Raw genomic sequence first — 22163 nt, 5'->3', positions numbered from 1 at the left:
TCCTTAAAAGATACCTCGAGGTAGCACAGTCTGGGGGAGAAAACTAAGGAAGATGGTAAATAGCAATCATCGTTGGGGGAGCCTGTGGAAGCCTTGGAGGAGTTCGAAATAAGTGACTCAGGAAAGAAAGTTCATATAGGCTCACAACTCCCTCAACCTATGAAGGAAGATCTGGTGGCGTTCTTAAGGCGCAACAATGATGTATTTGCCTGGAGCCATGAAGATATGCCAGGGATTGATCCCTCGGTTATTGTCCATAAGCTAAATGTGGACCCAAATCATCGCCCTGTGAAACAGAGAATGAGGGCTTTTGCCGCCGAACGAAACATGGCTGTTGCAGAAGAGGTAGAGAAGTTACTGAAAGCTGGATTCATCCGAGAGGTGGATTATCCCGAGTGGCTGGCCAATGTGATGCTGGTAAAGAAGTCTAATGGCAAGTGGAGGATGTGCGTAGATTTCACTGACTTGAATAAAGCATGTCCGAAGGATAGCTTTCCTCTGCCTCGGATAGATTTATTGGTTGATTCGACGACCGGACACGAACTCTTAAGCTTTATGGATGCCTTCTCGGGATACAATCAGATTCACATGGAAGAAGCAGACCAAGAAAAAATTGCTTTCATCACAGACCAAGGACTTTACTGCTATAAGATGATGCCCTTCAGTCTGAAGAATGCTGGAGCCACGTATCAGCGACTTGTGAACCGGATGTTTCAAAATCAAATTGGCCGAAACGTTGAAGTATACGTAGATGACCTGCTGGTTAAAAGTATCCGGGCAAACAGACACATAGAAGACCTCCGAGAGACATTTCGGATTCTAAGAAAATACAACATGAAGCTCAACCCCACGAAGTGTGCCTTCGGAGTTTCTTTAGGCAAGTTTTTGGGGTTCATGGTGTCACAGAGGGGCATTGAAGCTAATCCAGAGAAGGTCAGGGCCGTCCTTGAAATGGAAGCCCCGAGAACAACAAAGCAACTCCAACAGCTGACAGGAAGGATAGCGGCTCTGAATCGGTTCATATCACGGTCAACAGATAAGTGCCTTCCTTTCTTTAAGATTTTACGAAAAGCATTTATGTGGAGTAAGGAGTGTGAGGAGGCTTTCAGGAAGTTAAAGGAATACCTAGCCAACCCACCACTGTTGAGCCGCCCAACCGAAGGGGAGATACTTTATCTCTATCTGGCAGTATCTCCCTCAGCGGTAAGCTCGGCGCTAGTCCGAGAAGATTCAGGAGTTCAGAAACCAGTTTACTTTAGAAGTAAAGCATTGCATGGCGCGGAAGAAAGGTATCCTCGGATTGAGAAGTTGGCATTCGCTTTGATTATTTCAGCCAGAAGATTGAGGCCATACTTTCAGGCTCACGCTATCAGAGTTCTAACCAAGTATCCAATGAAGAAGGTGTTGCAAAAACTTGACCTCTCTGGAAGATTAGTCAACTAGGCGATGGAACTCGGACAATTTGATATCGAGTTTCATCCTCGGACAGCTATCAAAGGACAGGTTCTGGCAGATTTTCTGGTAGAATTCTGCAACATTCCTGAAGCAGAAGAACTTCCTAAGGAGTCAACCTGGGTTGTTTTTGTAGATGGCTCTTCCACACAGGGCAGAAGCGTAGTAGGAGTCCTCCTCAGGAATCCCGAAGGACAAGAGTTCGGTTTTGCTGTAAAACTGGACTTCGTTACGATGAACAATGAAGCTGAGTACGAAGCGGTGATAGCGGGTTTGGCTTTATCCCGAGAGATGGGGGCAACTAATGTCGAAATCCGGAGTGACTCTCAGGTGGTCGTAGGCCAAGTCCAAGGACAATTCGAAGCACAAGAAGACTGAATGGCCAGGTATTTGGAAGAGGTACGGCGATTCCAATCCTATTTCGAAAGGTTTGTCATCACAAAGATACCTCGGGAGGAAAACATCCGAGCCAATGAGTTCTCGAAGATTGCATCGGGAACGGAAGAGGAGATTGAAGCATCAAGGAGGCAAATTATTGTTCTAACCGAGCCGTCGATAGCCCCGAGGACAAAGGTTATGGAAGCAGATTCAGCACCAGATGAACCAGAATGGGCAAGGGACATTATTCAGTTCCTCATAAATGGGTTGCTGCCCGAAGACAAGGTCGCGGCTCGGAGGGTGAAGATACAAGCAGCACGGTTTTGCCTTCTCGGGGAGATACTGTACAAAAGAGGATATTTCGAACCCCTGCTCAAATGCCTCTCCAAGGCCGAGTCGAATTATGATCTTAGGAAAATCCATGAAGGTGTGTGCGGAGACCACTCAGGAGGAAGGATGCTGGCGCAAAAAACCATCCGAGTAGGCTACTATTGGCCTACGATCAAAAAAGATTCGGCTCTTCTCGTCAAAACCTGTGACAAGTGCCAGAGGTTCTCAAGAATTATGAAAGCAAGTCCCGAGAAGCTCACCCCCCCTCACTTCTCCATGGCCATTTGCGAAATGGGGGGTGGATATAGTTGGCCCAATGCCGGTAGGGAAAGGTGGATGGAAGTTCTTGGTTGTAGCTGTAGACTATTTTACTAAATGGACGGAAGCAGAAGCATTAGCAGCTATAACCACAGCGAATATCATAACTTTCCTCTGGAAGTCGGTGGTGTGCCGGTTTGGGATTCCTCATGCTTTCGTCACGGATAATGGGAAGCAGTTTGACTGTGAACCATTTCGGAAGTGGTGTTCGGAGCTCCGTATCCGAAACCATTATGCTTCGGTACTATACCCAAAGGCAAACGGTCAGGTAGAGGCGACGAATAAGACCCTGGTAAAGACTTTGAAGAAAAAGCTTGATAAGAAGAAAGGAGCATGGGTTGAATATGTTCCAGAGGTGCTGTGGTCGTACCGAACCACAAGAAGAACTCCAACAGGCGAGACACCATTCTCACTTACGTATGGAACCGAGGCGGTGATACCAGTCGAAGTAGGATCTCCAAGCTTCCGTGTAGCTCACTACAATCCAGGACTCAATGACGAAAAAGCTAAGGTACACCTGGATCTTTTGCAGGAGAAAAGAGACGACACTCACGTCACATGGGCAGCATATCAGAATCGAACGGCTCAGTACTTTAACAAACAGGTGGTACCCAGAAAGTTCCAGCTTGGAGATTGGGTACTCAGGAAGGTGAGCTTAATGACGAAAGATCCAGCGGAAGGCAAAATGGGACCCGGATGGGAAGGTCCCAATAAGGTAGTAGGATGCTATCAGAAGGGAGCTTATCGCTTAATGACCGAGACAGGGAAGATACTCCCGAGATCATGGAATGCCGAGCACCTGAAGAAATATTTTATGTAATTTATTGCTTTTTCCAAACAATTTCATATTCAATAAAGAATGTTTACTTCCAGTACATATTAACAATTGCAGAAATCCGAGAATCAATTTGAGTTATACTTAGAAAAGAATCCACTTGCATCCTTTCCTCGAACAACCCGAGAGGGTCATGGAAAGGATGCAGTAGAAAGAAATCCCTCGATTAGGGGTTACGGGAAGACTGAGAATATCCGAAGCTTCTCGGTTAGTCCACCACCGAGAACAAGAAAGAACAGAGAGTCTCCTAGATTCGATCAATCTATGAGCAGCAGTTCGGAATAGCATAGAAGGACTTCTTCATCAAACTTCCCCAAAGATGATCAAGCTACATCAGTGTCCATCTGACTCCCCACCTCGAACGACTCGAAAGAGTTATGGTGGGGATGTTCGGGAAAGAAATCCGCCCGAATCCTTTCCTCGAACAACCCGAAAGGGTCAGGGAAAGGATACAAAGGGTTGAAACCTCCCGGTTGGAGGTTTCCGAAGGATGAGGACTAGAATCCGCCCGAATCCTTTCCTCGAACAACCTGCAAGGGTCATGGAAAGGATACAAAGGGTTGAAACCCCTCGGTTGGGGGTTTCCGAAGGATAAGGCTAAGGATATCCAAATAAGAATCCACCTGGATCCTTTCCTCGAACAGCCCGAAAGGGTCAGGGAAAGGATACAAAGGGTTGAAACCTCCCGGTTGGAGGTTTCCGAAGGATAAGATGATGGATATCCCGATTAGAATCCGCCCGAATCCTTTCCTCGAACAACCTGAAAGGGTCATGGAAAGGATTCAGTGGGAAGAAACCCCTCGGTTGGGGGTTTCCAAAGGGATAAGATTAAAAACTGGTTCAAATCCTTTCCTCGGACGACCCGAAAGGGTTATGGAAAGGATACCACGACAAAGTTAGAAGATCTAAAGGGAAAGAGCATTCAAGATAGTCTATTCCTCAGATGACTTGAAGAGACTACAGAAAGAATATCAAAGTAAAAGGCTCCTCCGAATGCTATGATTATTCAAGATCAAAAAAGAGAGAATCAAAAGGTAAGAGTTTCATTCAAAAGATTTCATTTCATATTTGAAGTCCTTTACAGGTTGATAAAAAGAAAAAGAAAGATTCAGGCCAGAGGACAGCTTCTAGCTTGCAGGATTGTCAAGAGGATCCTCTTGAGGATCTGGCGCATCATCACCCCAACTCGGAACATCGGGCATAAAGTCCTTACCGAACTCTTCCATCTCTAAGATGGCTTCTTCAGGAAAACCAACAAGCAGCAGCCCACCCGTCTCGGGATCGAATTTATACTGGGGATTCGTTACCAAAGTTCGAAAATTTTCGAAACCCCAATTGCACCCCCGAGCCCAACTCTGGTCCCGAAGGAATGGTACATACCTCAATTGTTGAAGATAACGCTTGAGCTTTGCCCGATCCGTGTCATATCTGGCCCTAAGCCTAATTAAGAGGCTCTCCGAATGGTCCTGCGCCTTAACAGCTTTATTTCTCTTGGCCTCAAGACGTTCAATTTCAGCCTTCAGTTTATCCTTTTCGGCTTCGGCATTCAGAGCGTTTTTGTACGCTTCGGAGCATTCATTTTGCACGGCCGACAAACGAATGGACAACTGGTCTGTACGGTCCAACTAGGTAGAAAGGCTTGCAACAGAACGTGTGTACCGCTCATTGGCCTCCAGTACTTCTTTCTTCAAAAGAGCATTGGCAGAATGCATCTCGGATATAGTCGAATCCCGAGATGCGAGTTCCTCATCCTTAGATTGAAGAAGGGCCTTCAGTGCCGTAACTTCGTTCTCCAAGCCCGAGATGCGAGCTTGCACTTCGGGGGCAGGAACAGGAGGGGGCGCCGGACGATTTTCGTACTTCTGCCAAAGAGCTGTCATCTTCACAAGAAGCTATAAAGAGAAAAGTAAGCAAATTCAGAATCAAAAACCGAAAATTGGATAGAATGAAAAGGCCTGGTTTCATAAACTTACCTGATAATGAGAGATAAGAATGCCTTGAGCAATCTTCTCGGGAGAAGACACCCCTGCATTTCCCAGATACCCCGCGGGAATTAGGTTCTTTATGGCCTCCATTGGATGACCCAGAAGGCCTCTGCCCAAAACTTCAAAACCAGCTGAGACCCTAGAAGAGGAGCTAGGACCCACAGGAGGTACAACCCCTGTACTTGGAGCCGCATCGGACCCATCAGATCTTAATCTGGAAGGGCTGGCCTCAACACGAGACCCGCTCCTAGTAGAAGACTCGGGAAGCACACCTGCCTCAAGAATGATGTTCTCGGAGTCGATCCGAGACCCTTCAGGCACTCCGAGATGGGGAGTTAATTCGGGTTGATTTGCACCCTATACTTCAGAAGCGGCGCCCGGCATATCCTGATCAACCGCTTCTCAAGAAGTTCTAGGCTCTTCGATATTTTCAACCTCAGGTGCTCCAGTATGAGTTTCAGGTTGTACAGGTGTAGAACATGGTGCTTGGGGGGTGGCATGCCCCGTTTCACGGTTTTCCTCGGGAGGTGGTGGAGTTTCTGGACGTTCCAAGAAAGGAGTCCAGGGAGTACCTTCGGCCTCAAACTCCTAAATAAAAGGCTCATCTCGAGGGGTGCCAGCTTCTTCATCCCTCTCTTCAAGAGATTCACCACTTGAAGCAGCGGGCTCTTAACGCACCTCCTCAGCATCAGAAGGTCTTATAACCGCCTTGCCCCACATCCGCTCGGCCTCCAAGACACTACAAAAAAAAAGATCATTAGCGGCGACAAAAAGTCGCCGCTAAAAGTCTTTTTGTCGTCGCTATTGATCAATAGCGGCGACATGTGGCCGCTAATGCGGTCGCCGCATATACTCCGCCTCTAAAGATCAATAGCGGCAACATATAGAGTCGCCGCTAATGTTCGCTCAATAGAGGCGACATTTGTCGCAGCTAATAATATTTTTTTGTCGCCGCGAAAAAATTATAGAATGGAGGCCAGTTGTCGCCGCTAATGATCTATCATTAGCGGCAACACCAAAGTGGCCGCTAATGTGCTATCATTAGCGGCGACATACGGGTCGCCGCTAAAAATATGAAAAAAAATTTTAAAAAGATTATTAGCGGCGACAAATGAGTCTCCGCTAATGATATAAAAAAATTAAAAAAAAAAAAATTATTAGCGGCGACATACAGGTCGCCACTAATGATATTAAAAAAAATTAAAAAAAAAAAATCAAAATAAAAAATATGCTCTTTCAAAATCCCTTTCCGATCAGATCAAAACAACCCCAAATTAAAATTCCTCTCATCACAAACCAAACCCACAAATACTAATCTAAATTTATCACATCATCAAGACCACAATACACAATACCACAAAACACAACTTGTCAGAATATCAAAAAAACAGTCAAAAGCATAATCATATGCATAGCTCAATCCATCAAAAACACCAAAACAAAAACAAAATCAAAAAACATTCGGTTAAAACTAAGAATACTGCGATCAAACCTGCATTGTTTATTGCAATTGAGACACCCTCGGCATCTGCATAATAATAAAAGAAAAAAAAAAAAAAAATTAAGAAGTTTAACTGGTGTATCGTGGGTCTCTCAAGAGAGACCCACGACTGAGAGACCCGTGCGGGTCTCTGTGGAGAGACCCCCGCGCGGGCCTCTGTGGCAGAGACCCCCACGCGCGCCTCTGTGGCAGAGACCCCTGCGCGCCTCTGTGGCAGAGACCCGCGCGGGTCTCTGTGTGAGACCCAGGCGTGGGTCTCTTGGGACCCTATACGTGGGTCTCTTGAGACCCACGTAGACAGTGATCGAAGAGAGCGAGGAAGAAAGGAGAAGAAAAAAAAAAAGAGAAAGGTAGATGATGGAGAGTTATGGAGTTTTGAGAGTGATGAAAGAAGAGATCTTGACTTTTAATGAGGGAGTGAAAGGAAAAAAAAAAAATTTCAAATTCAAAAAGTTGAAGTTTTTTTGGCCGTGCTGGCGGGACACGAAATTTTTTTCGTGTCCCGCCCAAAATTCAGAGCCCTCTTGAAAGAATTGGTCAATAGCGGCGACTTCTGAAAGTCGCCGCTAATAATTGGTCAATAGCGGCGATAATTGGGGTCGCCGCTATTGACCCTACACAATAAAAAATAATAATAATAATAATAAATCATATTTATTAGCGGCGACTTCGAAAGTCGCCGCTATTGACCCTACACAATAAAAAAATAGAAAAATAATAATAATAATGATAGAATAATAGGATCCTTTTGTAGTGATTGTCTGGTCAATCATGATAGAATAATAGGATCGATAGACCATCCGACCTTGTGCATTAGTCTGATCGATCATGATAGATTTTAATTATTTTTAAACAAAAATTTGTTTTTTATTTTAATTATTTTTTCTTTAATTTGTTTTTTAATATATATATATATATATATATATATATATATATATATATATATATATATATATATATATATATATATATATATATATATATATATTATTTTATTTTTATATTATTTTCAAATTTGTAATTGATTGGAGCCGTTTTTCAAAACGGCTCTATCTGGAGCCGTTTTGGAAGAAAACGTCTCCATCTGAAATCATTTTCTTCAAAAATGGCTCTAAATTTTGGGGTACAGCGCGCAGGATCACATTGATCGTACCATGATCGATTACATTGATCGTTCCATAAATGATCATAGATCGTAACACAATCGAACATATAGATCATACCATGATCGATCACATAGATTATACCACGATCGATCACATAGATCATACCACGATCGATCACATTGATTGTACCACGATCGATCAGATAGATCGTACCACGATCAATCAAAGATTGTACCACGTTCGATCACATAGATCATACCATGAACGATCACATGATCGTATCATGTTCGATCACATAGATCGTATCACGTTCAATCACATAGATCGTACCATGACCGATCACATAGATCGTACTATGATCGATCACATGATCGTACCACGTTCCATCACATAGATCGTACTACGATTGATCACATTAATCGTACCATAATTGATCATAGATCGTACCACAATCGAACACATAGATCATACCACGATCGAACACATAGATTATTTTTGTTTAAAAATAATTAAAATCTATCATGATCGATCAGACTAATGCACAAGGTCGGATGGTCTATCGATCCTATTATTCTATCATGATTGACCAGACAATCACTACAAAAGGATCCTATTATTCTATCATTATTATTTTTTTTTTCTATTTTTTTATTGTGTAGGGTCAATAACGGCGACCCCAATTGTCGCCGCTATTGACCAATTATTAGCGGCGACTTTCGAAGTTGCCGCTAATAAATATGATTTATTATTTTTTTACTATTTTTTTTATTGTGTAGGATCAATAGCGGCGACCCCAATTGTCAGCACTATTGACCAATTATTAGCGGCGACATCTGAAGGTCGCCGCTATTAATATAGCATTAGCGGCGACTTTCGAAGTCGCCGCTAATGAATATGATTTATTATTATTATTATTATTTTTATTGTGTAGGATCAATAGCGGCGACCCCAATTGTCGCCGCTATTGATCCAGCATTAGTGGCGACTTTAGAAGTCGCCGTTAATGAATATGATTTATTATTTTTTTCTATTTTTTTATTCTGTAGGATCAATAGCGGCGACCCCAATTGTCGCCGCTATTGACCAATTATTAGCGGCGACATTCAGATGTCGCCGCTAATGAATATGATTTATTATTATATTTTTTTTATTCTGTAGGGTTAATAGCAGCGACTCCAATTATCGCCGCTATTGACCCATTATTAGCGGCGACCAACAAGGGTCGCTGCTAATGAAGGATCATTAGCAGCGACAAGTGGTCGCCGCTAAAGATCTAATGTATATTTGCGGCAACTTTTTAGCGGCAATAGGAAGGTCGCCGTTAAAGATCATTCATTAGCGCCGACCTCTAGATGTCGCCGCTAATGAGGTGTCTTTAGCGGCGACTTTGGTGTCGCCGCTAAAAAGTTGGCCGCTAATGTGCAAATTTCTTGTAGTGAGATCTTTTCAGCAATTCGGTCCTGGGCTGTGAACTTCCGCTTTCTAGCCGGATGTTTTACCCTGCGCGTAGCTTGTATGTCTCGGGCCTCAGGTCATCTCCTTCTCCAAATCTCTTTGGTTCCGGGGCAATCACTGTAGAAGTTCCGAGAGAAGGTTCCTCAAAAGAAGTTTCTGCACCCTGTTCACCCTGATACGATGCCTCGGAGCAAGACTCATCCCTTAAAACAAAGGAAGGAGCAGCACTAGCTTCTGGTGTAGGGGAAACTTCTAGAATGAAACCCCGAAAACTTGCAGATCCCTCTTCAATGTTTACTCCAGATGACGGTACCGAATGGGGAGTTCTCCTTTCACCCAAGGCAGCTAGAGGGAGGTTCTGTTTCTTCCATAAAGGGACATCTTCGGGAACTTCTTCAGTACTTTTAAATGGCCTCTTCTTAGTAACAGGCCTCAGAGATGGAGGGGCATCATTCCTCTTCTTAATAGCCCCTCTCTTGGTAATAAGCTGTTTGTCTCTCGGGATGTCGTATCCGAGAAATCGCCTTAAGTTCTACTCGGTGACAAGATTGTCAAAATCAACTTCCTCAAATTTGTCAGCCTTGACCCTAACAGCGGACCACCCACTTATCTTCTTGACATCCTCCTGGTCGGATACGCTGAGTGAAGGAGGGTCGCTTCGGTCAGGTCTTAGCAATTGCCAGGTCCGAGGCATCCTACTATTCTCGGGCAGAAGAGTACCTTCAGGGCATTCCCACTCCCCAGAAACTATGAAAAATTGCATTTCCCAGAATTTGTTGTTTGTTAGCCCACTCTTGAGCTTGATGAAGATAGGCGGGTGACGAACACACAGTTCAATCATCCCCTCTGAAGTTTGCCTCGGTCTGTAGATGTTGAAAAACTGCAGGATATCCACCTCATTCTTCAGCACGAGCCTCCAAAGGATGTACGAAGCGAACAAATACCTCCAGGCATTAGGAATGATCTGACTGGGTGCAACCATCAGAAAAAGGACGAAATCCCGAGCGATCTCCGGAAATGGCAACCGGAGTCCAGCAAGAAACATCCTTTCAAACAAGGTGATGTCGCCGCCATCAATAAGCCAAGCTCCAGGTGCTTGATAGAACATCCTCACTGTTGGAGGAATTTCGTAGTTCAGACGAAGAACACCCTCATGCTTTGCAAAAAGGGCGGTTTCCTCCCTACTCTTCAGGGGAGAGAGATCCACGAAGCCGTCGGACCTGTTTGTCCGAGCCCGAGACGTAACAGGAACAGTCGAAGCAGCCCTTTTAGAAGCCATGGAAAAAAGAAGAAAAGAAGAAAAGAAGAAACAGAGGATACAGAGAAAGAAAAGAGTTTAAGAAGAAGGCAACAATGGAGGATCGAGAGAGAGAACAAGTAAATGACGAGGAATGAACAGTGAAAGTGTTCAAAACTTTAAATACCCCCTCCCCTACGTGTCCAAAATATCAAAAGGCGCCATCATTTCAAGATCTCCGAAGATTGAAAAGGCGCGCGTTTCGTACTCAAGAATTAAATGCGCTTCCTCGATAGTACCGTTTCATGGTGACAAAGGACAGCGGTTCATAGCTGACATCGTCATTGGAAAAAGAAGTGGCAACGTTCAAATGTTTGAACTGTTGAAAAGACGCACCCTTCACAGTAGCAGGTACAGGTTGGCAGGTTTAAATAATTCTCTTATTTCCATTTATTTCTAAAATTAGAGAATTAGGGGGGTAACTGTTAGGGATAAAATTAACCCTAGAGACACGTGGATTCAGAAACATCTCAGAGTTAAGTCTCGGACACTCGTTCCGACCCAACAAAGAAAAGATCGTCTAGGTATAAAGACGTCTCGGTCTTAACATTCCAGGTTACGGTATATAAAATATCCCGAGATCTCCTAGTCTGATCGGAGCGAACAAATCTCGGATATTTGCGTCTCGGAGTAATAACGCCTCGGGGTAATAACGCCTCGGGGTGATATCGAGTCGGTGTGATATCAAGTCGGTGCGACAACGTCTCGGAGTAATAACATCTCGGCCTTACACAACCCTGTTATGGTGCGGCGATATCCCGAGATCTCCAAGTCGGAGCGAACATATCTCGGGTATCATCACCTCGAAGGTTGGCTGAAGTGTACCGCAGTCGTCTTAGAATGCAATAAGGATAGAATCCCAGAAGATCAGGGATAAACCACAATTCCATAATTAATGGGATAAGGTAGTTATTGATACGGAATCAAGTTTAAAGAGGTACAAACGCAATCAACTTCGGACTCTACAATCTTATTCGAATTCCCTGAAGATATGGTTAAAGTTCAACCAAGCTAGGACTCAAACTCCTGATTAAGAAAGAAAGAAAAGGTTATTAGTTGGGATTCCAATCAATCCAATTAAAAATTTAACTTTTGGACCGGTGCATTAGGGTTAATTAATCCAATTAAAACGTGTGGATATACGCAAAAATCTCATCGATCATGAACTTGAACAAAAAACAAATCAAGACAAGAAATTATAAATATTATTTTGAGGATATCTCAAACAAAGTTGAGAAAGTAAACCAATATGCTACAACAAAATTGCAAAAACAAAAAGAACAAAATTACAATTTTTTCATAATAACTGTATTGATCATGACCTAATTATATTCTCTAGACAAAGAAAGCATCAAAGTCAGCATCACAAAAATCCTCCAATGGAGGAAGAAGCGGTAGATCTCCACCCTCTAGTGGCAACATGCTCATGATGGTTTCCAAATCAAAATTAAAATCAGAGTGATCACTAGCCGGTAGACAGCCCATGTTGGTCTCCAAATCAGTCTCCGTTGGGATCCAGATTTCCTGTTGCAACGAACATTCAACAATATGGCAGCAAACCCTCTTTCTCTGATGAGATTCTTCCTCGTAGCGTATTTTGACCCCACTTGATGATTCTGATCCTTTCTTCTAAAGGCTACAAAGAACCAAGTTGGTACTCTGTTGTTGCTTATCAACAAGGGAGAACTCGTGCATAATCCAGTTTGAGTTCTTCGTGGTCAATCCCGCTATTACATTGAAATTGAAAAGTTTCTTGGCCCCGATAATATTACCCTTATTATCAAATATCTTGACAGAACAATTTTCATGCTAAATCCCACAACCAGCTGTTCGTGCCACACGATTTTTGCTTAGCTTCTTTAACTTGGTGAAAAAGTACACCTTATCCTCCTGATCGCCGCATATTTCCCATGGGGACTTTTCACCGTATAGATCACAATCAGGGATGCCATCCCAGGAAAGTTCTTCGCCCTTGACCTTCTTCCCCAAGTAGTGGCTAATGAGCTCCTCATCGGTGGGTATGAACTGAAATCCTAACAGCAGCATCGCATCCATGGACTCCATTAATCTTTCTTTTCTCCTTGAACGATAAGAACAAGGATTTCTCTTGGTACATAAATGGGAAATCCAGGGCAACTCGGAGATATATTTGTAAGCCCTACATTGACAGAATAGATATTTGATAAATTTTAAAAAACAATAAAAATAACACCATGCAAGCCTACCATTTAAGTAAGGCGGTGTCGTATTGCCCTGTACGACTCGGCCTAGTCCTTCCATTCTTTTTCATTGCTGTTGAAGACTGGCTTGTTTTATAGCTGCCCCCTGCATGTGTTGTGGGTGTACCAGGCTATGGAGAAAGAAAAAGAAGAATGAGAGGGCCGGAGATTATTGAAGTTGGTTCAGATATCCAAATACCAAATGAGCTAGTTGATGGCTTGGGACCTTGGGGAATGGATGCTTGTTAATGCATTGAAATTGAAGATAAAAGGAGGATGAAGTAAACGCAGTTTCTTTTGGGAACAAACACAGGGCTCGAGAATGATAGGTACAGAGCATTTCGAAAACATAAAAAGTTTTCATCAAGCTCATAAAAAAATAACCATTTTTCATTTTCATTGGGATGAACAAAGGAATCTTACTGTCGATTAGGTAAGAGTATTCTTAACAACTTTCCTTCCCTTCCCATTCATTTTTCCTAAATATAGGAAACAAAACTACTTTTTGCTTCCCTCTCAAAAAACGCTCCACAACATCTTCCCAATCATTTTTCCTATATAAATTAAATATTATTTTCTTATTACTTTTTCTTTATACTTTTGTATTCTTTATTATTTTATCAATACTTTTCAAGTCTCACTTTCTCACTCTTGGCTCACTCTCTCTGTCTCTCAAGTCTCTCATAGGGGTGTACAAACGGAGCGGTTATAACCGCTTATAACCGTTGACTGCTAACTGTTTATAATCGCTAATCGCTTTTAAAAGCGGTTATAGGGTTTAGGAAAAGCGGTTAATAATCGCTAATAGCTTATATATATATTAAAAATTAAAAATGCTAGGAGAGGGGCGTCGTTTTGGGCATTCAACAAAGCCCAAAATGATGCCATTTTGGACAATATATATAACCATCTTTTAGGTTTAGGTTTCATTTCCTCACCTCTCGTTCCCTCTCGTCGTCACTCAACCAGTAGTCAACCTCACCCCTCACCTTGGCCGCACACTTTCCCTCCCTTCCCAGCCGTTACATCTTTCTTTCTTCATTTTCGTTCCATCACTGCGCCGCTTAACCCCAGAGTCCCTCCCTCCCTGCGCCGCTTAACCCAAACTTCTTTCTTCATTTTCGTTCACTTCTAACCTCTCACCTTTCAGGCTTTCACGTTTCACCCTCAGGTCAGTGAGCGCTTCAAACCGCAAAAGGTTGGCTAGGTCCCATTCTTGTCCTCTCTCTTTCAATTTGTTTTTCCCAATCTCTCTCTCTCTCACTCGCTAGCTCCTAAAGCAATTAGGGATAAAAATATGAACTGAATTTCAATTCCTAGCGAATCTTCTAGGGTTTGGTTTTGCTTCTCAAGAGATGGAGTTTTCTTGGTGATCTCTCAGGCTAAGACTCGAGGAGGAACGACAAGGCATTGTTAGAAGGTAGGGGATGGAGATCCGGTGCTTCGCTGGTGGAAAGGAACAGCAAGGCATTTCGGGAAAATATGACTTTTCTTTTTGTGTGCTCAAGTTCTTTGGTGGATCTTTCTCGAAGAATTAGCTTCCTCTTGAACGCTTCATATTGATTTATTTGGAAAAGGAAAAGAAAAGTGTTTTATTTGAAATCGAAACATTTTTGTAATGTGGTTTTAAATTTGTAATGTTTTGGATTTGTAATGTTTGGGTTTTAGATTTGTTTGTATTTGGTTATTTAGACTTGTTATGTTTTGGTTGTAATGTTTAGGTTTTGGATTTGTATTTGTATTTGAATTTTTGGATTTGGATTTGTTTTAGATTTTGGATTTAAAATCAGCCCAAAAGTGACAAAAACCGGCCCAAAAGTGGCAAAAACCTGGTCCAAAATGGGCTGAAAGCCCAAATTAAAAACAGTTATATAACTGCCAGTTATTTAGTCAATAACCGCTAACCGGCAGTTATAAAAATAACTGTCTCTACCTAGGCGGTTAGCGGTTGCGGTTGGTAAAATGTAATAACTGCCTAGGCGGTTAGCGGTTTTAGCCAATAACCGCCAATTATAACCACTTGTACACCTCTAGTCTCCGGCGCCACAAATCGCATCTCAGTGCCATCGGCACATTTCTGGCGCCAAGCATTCCAGTTTAGATTCCTTCTCCAATTCTGTCATCTCCCCCCTATATATATTTCCGGCAATTTATCTTCAATTTCACCAATGGATACGTATAGTTATACATGTTAGAAATATTCAACATATTGTTTAAACTAACATGCACAGCGGAAATAAATAAAACAGGGATCTAGGCTTACCTCTAGCCATATTTGCTCAAGCGTTTCCACGATTCATCTAAAGAACAAAAATAAGTTATCTGAGGGATCTTCTAACCTATGCCTATGACTATATTACCGTACTGATGGTGTACACAAGCTATTAATTTATAGGCTAGGTCAGGGACCCTCAAATATGGTAAATACCGTATTGTTCCTCCCATCAAGGAAACAATATTATTAATTGATTTTAAATCAATTAAACAATTCCATTACGGTAATCTAAATTAATAGAAATTACTATAACCATAATACCGTATATTATATTTATAATAAATATAATAAACACCGTAATATGTGATATAAAGGCCACATAAGAGAATAATATCTTACATTCTCCCACTTGGCCTTTATGACACATGACCTTATGATATTAGGTTCTTTAGTTTAGCCAATCATTTATGGAATCCTCCAACTTAGATAAGAAATGTTTACATGAATCATGGCGGTAAAACCATTATAAAATTAGGTCGTCCCTTCCATGTATCACAATGTAAAACACTCCTTACATGAGTACCTTATATATAATCAAGCTTTATGAATGAACTTCCTATAAGTCATTCAAGTCCAACTTTATTTATTCTCATGGATAAAATAACAAATGTGCACAAAATCTTTATTATAATAACTTTATGTCTATAGACCAAAAAGAAACAAACCAATTTAACCAAGCAAAAAATGAATTAATGAGTTTCATATACTCCACATGACTTTATTCTTTCTTTACCGGTAAACTTTAAGTCATGGGATCCGCAATCATTAATTCAGTACTTATATGCTCAATAGACCCTTTATGTCTCTTAATGTTATCTCTCGTACTGAGATACTTTATGTCGATTTACTTCTGCTTCTACTCTTTATTCTTATAAAAGAAGATTATAATAGAATTATCGCAGAGTATCTTTATGGTCTAACTGTAAAATCGACAACATTGAGACTTTCAACAAAATGTCTCATCCATCATGCCTGTGTACTAAATTCATAGCACGCTAGAATTTTAGCTTTCTTGGTAGACGTAGCAACCATAGTCTACATACTGCATCTTTAAGATATATCTCTCAATAAAAAGATATATACCCTAAAGTAGACTTTCTAATATCTACACAATCAGCAAAACTCAAATCTGAACAACTAACCATCTTCAAATGGAAAGTGTATCCTTAGGTTAAGTTGTACTTCTTGGTTCCTTGCATATACCGCAAGACTTTATTTGCAGCACTTTATTGACCCAATATTCTTATTGTCAGTCATATGGTTATGCATAATGCAAATGCTTAAAGAAAAACTTTTCGTCTGCCTTTATTCCAATACCTTTTGGGACATTAATCTATATTTAATTGGTCCCTCTTAATTGCTACTGAAGGTGCATAATCTTTCATTCTAAATCTTCCCAAAACTTTTTCAATGTGGGCCTTCCGAGACAATGTTAATATTCTTTATGTCTCTGTGAATCTCTATGTCAAAAGACATAAGAGGTTTCACCCAAATCCTTCATTTCAAAGTTTTATGAAATGAACTTTATGTAGCAAACCTAAATCACCACTTGCAAAAAATAATATCTACATATAGGACTAGAAAGATTACTGTACTCCCACTGACCTTAAGGTATATATACTAATTAACAAGGTTTTCAATAAAACAATAACCTTGTAAAAAGTATATTACCAATGAGAGATCTATCACAGCCCATAAATAGAATTCTTTAATTTGCAAGCTTTCTGACTGTTATTTATAAAACCTTTTGGTTGTTTCATGTAAACCTCATCTTTAAGATCCTCATTCAGAAAAGTTGTTTTCGCATCCATTTGATGTGGCTCTAGATCAAAATATGAGCTACTAATGCTATGATTATCTTGATGAACCATTCTTAGACACTGGAGAGAATGTTTCATGATAATCAATGCCTTCCTTATGAGTAAAACCATTGGCTACGAGTCTAGCTTGACTTTTGAGCAATGGATTTATCTTTTACGTCATGGCACTGAATCTCAATGTGGATTTTTCTCCACTCATAGCATGTGAAAACAATTTTGGATCATCTTTATGTCCAATGTCAACATCAGACTCTGGGAGATATACAACATGATCACTAAGAATTGTTGATCTCCTTATTCTATAGGATTTTCTTAATTCTACTTCCTCTGCATTTTGCAATGGAAGAATAGACTTTTGAACCGGTTCTGTATGAGTTGGTTGTTCTAGAACTGATTGTGGCTCAGGATAATCAATCTGATTTTCCCTGAATACAATCAATCATCCTCTATGAGGAGGAGATTTGGCCAACTCTAGTGCTTCCTCAAATTCCAATTTATGTGAATGAGCACTCCCACTAGGTTCCACATCCTTTAGAAATTTTACAATCAACAACTCTAGGATTATATGAAGGATAATAAAACATTAAAACCCTTTAAAGTTTACTAGATTGCTTATAAAAGATCCGCTGGTTGTCCTTGAATCTAATTTCCTTAGGCGAGGATTATAAATCCCCTCTTTAGCAAGGCAACCCTATATATGTAAATAATTTAAACTTGGCTTCCATTTATTTCATAAAAGGTGTCTTAAGGACAACCTTAAATGGAATCCTGTTCAACATATACACAACAGTCTTCAAAGCTTTACTCTATAAGGGTAATAGCAGATTAGTATTACTAATCATTTCCCTTTTTGTGTGTACCTACCTTTATACTCTATGCCTATATCAGATCTTATGATCTTCATGTTGTTTCTCTTCTTCTTCCTCATAGGTATTAAAAGCATTCAATACCCCAGCTTTAATATTTAGAAGATAGAGATACATAAACTTTATATGGTCATCACTAATAGAGATAAAAATATCTCTGACCATTTAGGCAATGAGTATAAAAAGATCAACACCTTTCAATGTACATGATCTCAAGAATCTCAAAAGGCTCTCTTTGGCACCTCTAGTGGTCTTGTTGGTATGCTTTCCCTTATGCAGTCCACACAAGTACCAAAGTCAGTAAATTACCGACTTTTATTTTCTGTATGGAGATATATTTCAATCTCCAAAGCCATAACAAGAGCATTTTTTTTAAAAAAAAAAAAAATTCTCAAAGACTCTACTTTACGTCAACATTAGTATGCAGAAATAAACAAATAATTTTATTTCAAAAGTTGGAACATAGGTCAATTTTAAATTGACTTTAAATAAACCCCCAACCAATATTTCATCCAAAATAAGAAAAATTTCAAGTTTAAAATAAAATTGAAATTTTTAACAAGCCAAACTAGAAAATAAATTTCTAAAAAATTATGGAATATAAATCATTTTTGAGGTAAAAAATATAACTGAATCTCAAAATCAACCTATAGATCCCAACAACCTCAAATTATAAACACGTGTTATTCATTTTAAAAAGACTCTGCATTTGTGTTGATAACATGGATTGTTAAACCATAATCAATCCACAACATATTTGAATGAGTCACTAAAAGAGATTGTTAAACCATAATCAATCCACAACATATTTGAATGAGTCACTAAAAGAGATTCACGACATATTAGATATATGGGATTATCTTTATTTTAAGTCATTTCTTATACTTCATGCAATCTTTCTTTATATGCCCTTAATTTTCCTTATTGCATGAGAAAGTGGTATCTTGATTGCCATAATACTTTATTAGCACCTTATTCTCATGCTTTAATTGTTGGTTATGATTGCATTTATCGGTCCTTCCCTTGACATGAGTAACCATGTGAATACTTTATGGATTCTCTCATATTCTTAAACACACACAGTTAGAAGTTCATTTACCAACCATTTATCCTTACGTATGTTACAAGATAAAATTCTACACTTAGAAGAAAGAATTCAAAAAATGAAATAGACCAATAATGACTCAAAAAATCTCAATCTTTATGGACTTAAGCTAAGCTATATTATCCTTCATTCCCATAATGGAATTAGAAACACTCAAATGAAAAAGTATATTAATCTTTTTCCAGTCAGAAAAATATTACCATAAAGTATTGAAATATAAAACTACCAAAGTAGAGTAATATGAATAGCTGCAATAACCAAGAAAATAAATACTTTAATGCTATGAATTAACTTTATTTTAAATTAGCCAATGCCAATTTAAATAGTAAATTTTAACCTACCTGTGGGCAAAGGTTGCATCACGCATGAAATTTACTCTTTATTAATAAGACTAAAGCAAATTTAAATATTAATAAATAAAATTCTCCGTACCTGTGGGAAACCGAGAGAAATTTTACTTTCAATATTAAATTTGTTATCTTATTCTAATTAAGTCATAAAAATAAAAACTTCCATGTGGGGATAAGTAATTAAATTTATGAATTAATTACAAGACGATGTTAATTTACCTATATGAAGTTCATGTGTATGATCTTTATGCAATTATTATAAAATCGAGATGTTGTGGCTCTACCAAAATCATAATAATCACGCTGTAATTCATGAACATCTAATAAAGTTCCTTTTGATGTTCATACATGTAATCCTGATGTAGTTATCATTAAAAAATAGGATGCTATGGCTCTCCCAAAATTATCATGATAATTGCGACTTCATTAACATCTAACAACTTTATAGATGCCCCCTTAATAGCCCCAGGAATATAACAAACCAATACCTAAATGGGGTAAACAGCATTTTTCAAGGTGCAACCAGGTGAGTTCCCAGGAAAGTGAGGGGGGTCACATGGACACACTAAAATCCCAATACTTTCCTAGCCATAACTTTTATAGACATTGCATTCTTAGATATTACTGTAAACACACCAGCGTATATGGTATTGTTAATTATTCTTAGGTCTAGGCATCAAGCAATTTATATTTAAACAATATAAATTCAATAATTAAAATATATTCCTCAATTCATGTATTAAAGAAACAATAATCTTAATATACAACACTGTAAATAATAAGTGGAATAAAACTGCAATATGAGGACATAATAAAATACATGGCCCAATGGTTTAGTAGGTGGCCAAGGCCCTTTACACTTGGTGAACCCAAGTTCTAAACACCATAAGGACTTGATGGGTTGTTGCATTGGGCTAGTGGATCTCTTTATAGGGTTGGGTCAAACCCACTTAAATGGCCCTTCTTTTTTTTTTTTTTTAACTGGATAGGGCCTATTGGGTTTCTGGACTGGGCTGACCCGAATGGGTCAACCCACTTAACAACCGGGTGGGCTTATGGGTTTAAACCCATGCCATATACCCGATACCCGACCCGGATTCACATATATGATGACCCGAAATTACCCATATGCTGACCCGACCCGGATTTTCTGATGAGTTGAAACCCTACCTGAAAAACTTTTGCACCTGCGCCGTTTCTCCTTCTTCTTCAGTTTTTTTTTTTTTTTTTTTACTCTCCAGATGCCCAATCCCGACTTGAATTAACTTGATGGGTTGAAACCTTAAAATCAAACCCAGCCGCCACCCCTGTTGAGTGTCGCCGCCGTCGTTCCTCATGCCAGCCGCCGTCGTTCTTTATGCAGCGGTAACGAAGGGCCGTTGCTCAGCAGCCATGCGACCCCTGTGGGTCGCTGTTTCCCAGAACCCAAGTGGCCCGCAAGAGCCGCCGGTGACAATGACGAGGAGGGGCCGCTTGCTGCAGCCTCCCCTTGCACAGCAACAATGTCACGCCAGTGATGGTAACAGGGAGAGGCCATAGGAAGCGGCCTCTCCACGAACGGCAACGACGCCGCTGTGCCCAGCGGCGTCTACAAAACCTGATTGTGTGAAGGAGAAAATTCCTTTACTCCAGAAAAAAAAAAAAAAAAAAAAAAAAAAAAAAAAAAAAAATTTAAAAAATTTCGCAAGGCAAAATTTGATTACAGAAAATACTCGACGTCGAAACGATGCCGACCACGAAAAGAGCCAGCACCAACTTTATGCGGGTCAAAACCGCCGGTGAATGGCCTGTGCAGAGAAGCAATCGGCCATGGGTTTCAAAAAGCATTGCACAGTGGGTTTTACAAAGGTAAGTACATGGGTTTCAACCATATGACCGTATATGAACATGAACAAATGCAAAACAAAATCTGTTTAGGCATAGATGCAGTTCTTCACAAAACAGACAATATAAACAAATGAAAATATCCTTAAACCCTTATGCTTTCCAACGGTACGTGAACAACAAATTATGTTATAAACAAATTATGTTCACATAGGAAATTAATGGATTCAACAAAACACTTAATGCTGAACAAAATAGCATAGAAGTTGCTCTGATACCACATGTTAGAAATATTCAATATATTGTTTAAACTAACATGCGCAGTGGAAATAAATAAAACAGGGATCTAGGCTTATCTCTAGCCATATTTGCTCAAGCGTTTCCACGATTCATCTGAAGAACAAAAATAAGTTATCTGAGGGATCTTCTAACCTATGCCTATGACTGTATTGCCGTACTGATGGTGTACACAAGGTATTAATTTATAGGTTAGGTCAGGGACCCTCAAATATGGTAAATACCATATTGTTCCTCCCATCAAGGAAACAATATTATTAATTGATTTTAAATCAATTAAACAATTCCATTACGGTAATCTAAATTAATAGAAATTACCATAACCATAATACCGTATATTATATTTATAATAAATATAATAAACACCGTAATATGTGATATAAAGGCCACATAAAGGAATAATATCTTACAATACAAGCCAGTACTCATCTCAAAGATCAGTAGAAATGGTGCTTGCTCTAGCGTTTGCAATAGTGGAGCTCTGGGGTTGTTCTGCCCGTGGTTCTTGCTGGGCTCATAATTGCCATTAGAACTACCTCATCGTGTTCATCCATGCCTGCTCAGGGAAGAGGTAGAGCTTCCATAATCCCTCGCTGGAGTCCCGGACCCTTCTTGGGTGCGTAGAATTTGAAGCTCGTCTTGGGGGCTCGCCGAGGTTTTGGTGATGCTAATGCTTGTGCTGTCGTGGCAAGAATCTGTCCAGGGCTTTGCATACTGCAAACAGTACAAACAAGATAACCTTAACCAAAT

General features: G+C 40.1%; 1 protein-coding gene across 1 annotated transcript; it reads right to left on the bottom strand.

The window, feature by feature from the left end:
- Positions 1-11992: 11992 nt before the first annotated feature.
- On the bottom strand, positions 11993-12721 carry LOC133878927 (NAC domain-containing protein 41-like). The gene is made up of 3 exons (XM_062317489.1): positions 12539-12721; positions 12305-12445; positions 11993-12181 (listed from the first exon to the last, which is right to left on the bottom strand). The coding sequence occupies exons 1-3, from the start codon at positions 12719-12721 to the stop codon at positions 11993-11995; spliced, it is 513 nt and encodes a 170-aa protein (XP_062173473.1).
- Positions 12722-22163: the final 9442 nt, after the last annotated feature.

The sequence above is a fragment of the Alnus glutinosa genome, chromosome 10 (assembly GCF_958979055.1).
Source record: "Alnus glutinosa chromosome 10, dhAlnGlut1.1, whole genome shotgun sequence".
Taxonomy (NCBI): Eukaryota; Viridiplantae; Streptophyta; class Magnoliopsida; order Fagales; family Betulaceae; genus Alnus; species Alnus glutinosa.
The sequence above is the reverse complement of the archived record's forward strand: the minus strand, read 5'-3'. Positions and strand labels throughout refer to the sequence as shown.

Bases quoted from the DNA above. Each gene is read 5' to 3' on its own strand.
- LOC133878927 (XM_062317489.1), bottom strand. From the start codon at position 12,721: ATGGAGTCCATGGATGCGATGCTGCTGTTAGGATTTCAGTTCATACCC. The intron at 12,446-12,538 runs GTGTACTTTTTC...TGTTCTGTCAAG, and splicing joins GCGGCGATCAGGAGGATAAG to ATATTTGATAATAAGGGTAA. The intron at 12,182-12,304 runs GTTCTTTGTAGC...TCGTTGCAACAG, and splicing joins AACAACAGAGTACCAACTTG to GAAATCTGGATCCCAACGGA.